At 48.5% G+C, this 1,422-nt stretch overlaps 1 protein-coding gene across 1 annotated transcript; it reads right to left on the minus strand.

Moving 5' to 3' along the window:
• Positions 1-5: 5 nt before the first annotated feature.
• Positions 6-1,180, minus strand: LOC107580387 (GTPase IMAP family member 7-like; the record flags this gene model as incomplete). The annotated part of the gene is made up of 1 exon (XM_016266096.1): positions 6-1,180. A coding segment is annotated over one exon (1,175 nt), but the record flags the coding sequence as incomplete, so codon positions are not given.
• Positions 1,181-1,422: the final 242 nt, after the last annotated feature.

The raw sequence follows: 1,422 nt of genomic DNA on the forward strand, positions 1-1,422 counted from the left end.
TTCTTCTCCTTTTTAAAAAGTTTTTGTTGATGTTTCTTTGCCTTTGTCACGGCACCTTTGGCATTGGCATAGTTGAGTTTTGCTGCATTCTTTATTGCGTCACACACCGAATCAGTTTCTTCCGCGGCTTTGCATCCGGTAACTCCTCCCCCAATCGCTCCGGCAAGAGCCGCGACTCCAACAGCGACACCTGCAGCAGCAGCGGCAGCGATACCCGAACCAGCCACTCCGACCCCGACCCCGGCCCCCGCGGCGACGATCCCCGCCTTCACCGCCGCTGCTCCCGCCACTATTCCCGTGGCTCCCGCGGCCCCGGCTACGGTTCCGGCTTTCACCATGCCGGGAATGTTGGCAGCTTTCAGTAAAGTCACTACGGAGGCCACAGCGACACCGATGCCCAGAAAAGCACCTGTTAGTGTTCCCGTGGTCACTCCCGCAAGTCTGATGAGAAGTTTTCTGTGCACCACCTTTTTCGCCGCTTCTCGCTTCTCTTCTGGCGACAGACTGTCCTCGTTTATGTTCTTCATCTCCTCTTGAATCTCCTCCTCCACTATCTGAAGCAGCTCGTTGGTGTAGCAGCCGTTCTGATTGTCCTTCAGCTTCTGCTCGATGGTCTCCAGTAGGTTTTTCACCTGGACTCTGTTGCTCCTGTATCCCATTTGCCGTTTTTTCCAGTATTTGCTGTCGATGACGTGACAGCGGCCTCCACATTTATCAACCAGCTCCTGCAGCTTTGGACTCATCTTGACAAACTCCTTGATGGTTTGACCTTCCAGCTGTTCTCCGTGAGTGAATAAAACCACTGAATGATTGAAGGTGTCTTCTCCACAATACTCGACGATTTTATCCACGATCTCCATCTCTTGTCCCGTGTATCTCCCGACCTTCAGGACGATGGTGAACATGTCTGGACCCGGAGAGCTTTCGATCACAGACCGAATGATCTCGGATTTGATGGCCTCCTCATTCAGACCGGTGTCGAAGAGTCCAGGCGTGTCTATAACGCTGATCTTTTTGCCGTGGACCTTCCGGTCTCCACTGACACATTCAGCCGTCACTGATTCAGGCGAAGCTTTGCTCTTGAAGACTTGTTGTTTGAGAATCGTATTCCCGGCGCTGCTCTTGCCATCTCCGGTTTTCCCAAGAAGTACAATCCTTTTCTCAGGTTGAGAGTCAGAAGCTTTGGGGGGAAATATAGGCTGTTGTTAATAAGGTAATTTGCTATTTTAATAATAAACTGTGAGGTCTACAGATCTTATGTCTTGAAAATGTAATCACAATATGGAAGTCCATTCTTGCCACTTAAGGAAAAAACATGCTTTTGATTATGAGATCAAAAAAAGTTTAAATTGAGATTAAAAAGTTTATTAAGTGTCATAATGTTGTCATAAAGATGCCATAAAAAGTATTGCAATACTAAGT

The sequence above is a fragment of the Sinocyclocheilus grahami genome, unplaced genomic scaffold (assembly GCF_001515645.1).
Source record: "Sinocyclocheilus grahami isolate Dianchi unplaced genomic scaffold, SAMN03320097.WGS_v1.1 scaffold32441.1, whole genome shotgun sequence".
NCBI classification, from domain to species: domain Eukaryota; kingdom Metazoa; phylum Chordata; class Actinopteri; order Cypriniformes; family Cyprinidae; genus Sinocyclocheilus; species Sinocyclocheilus grahami.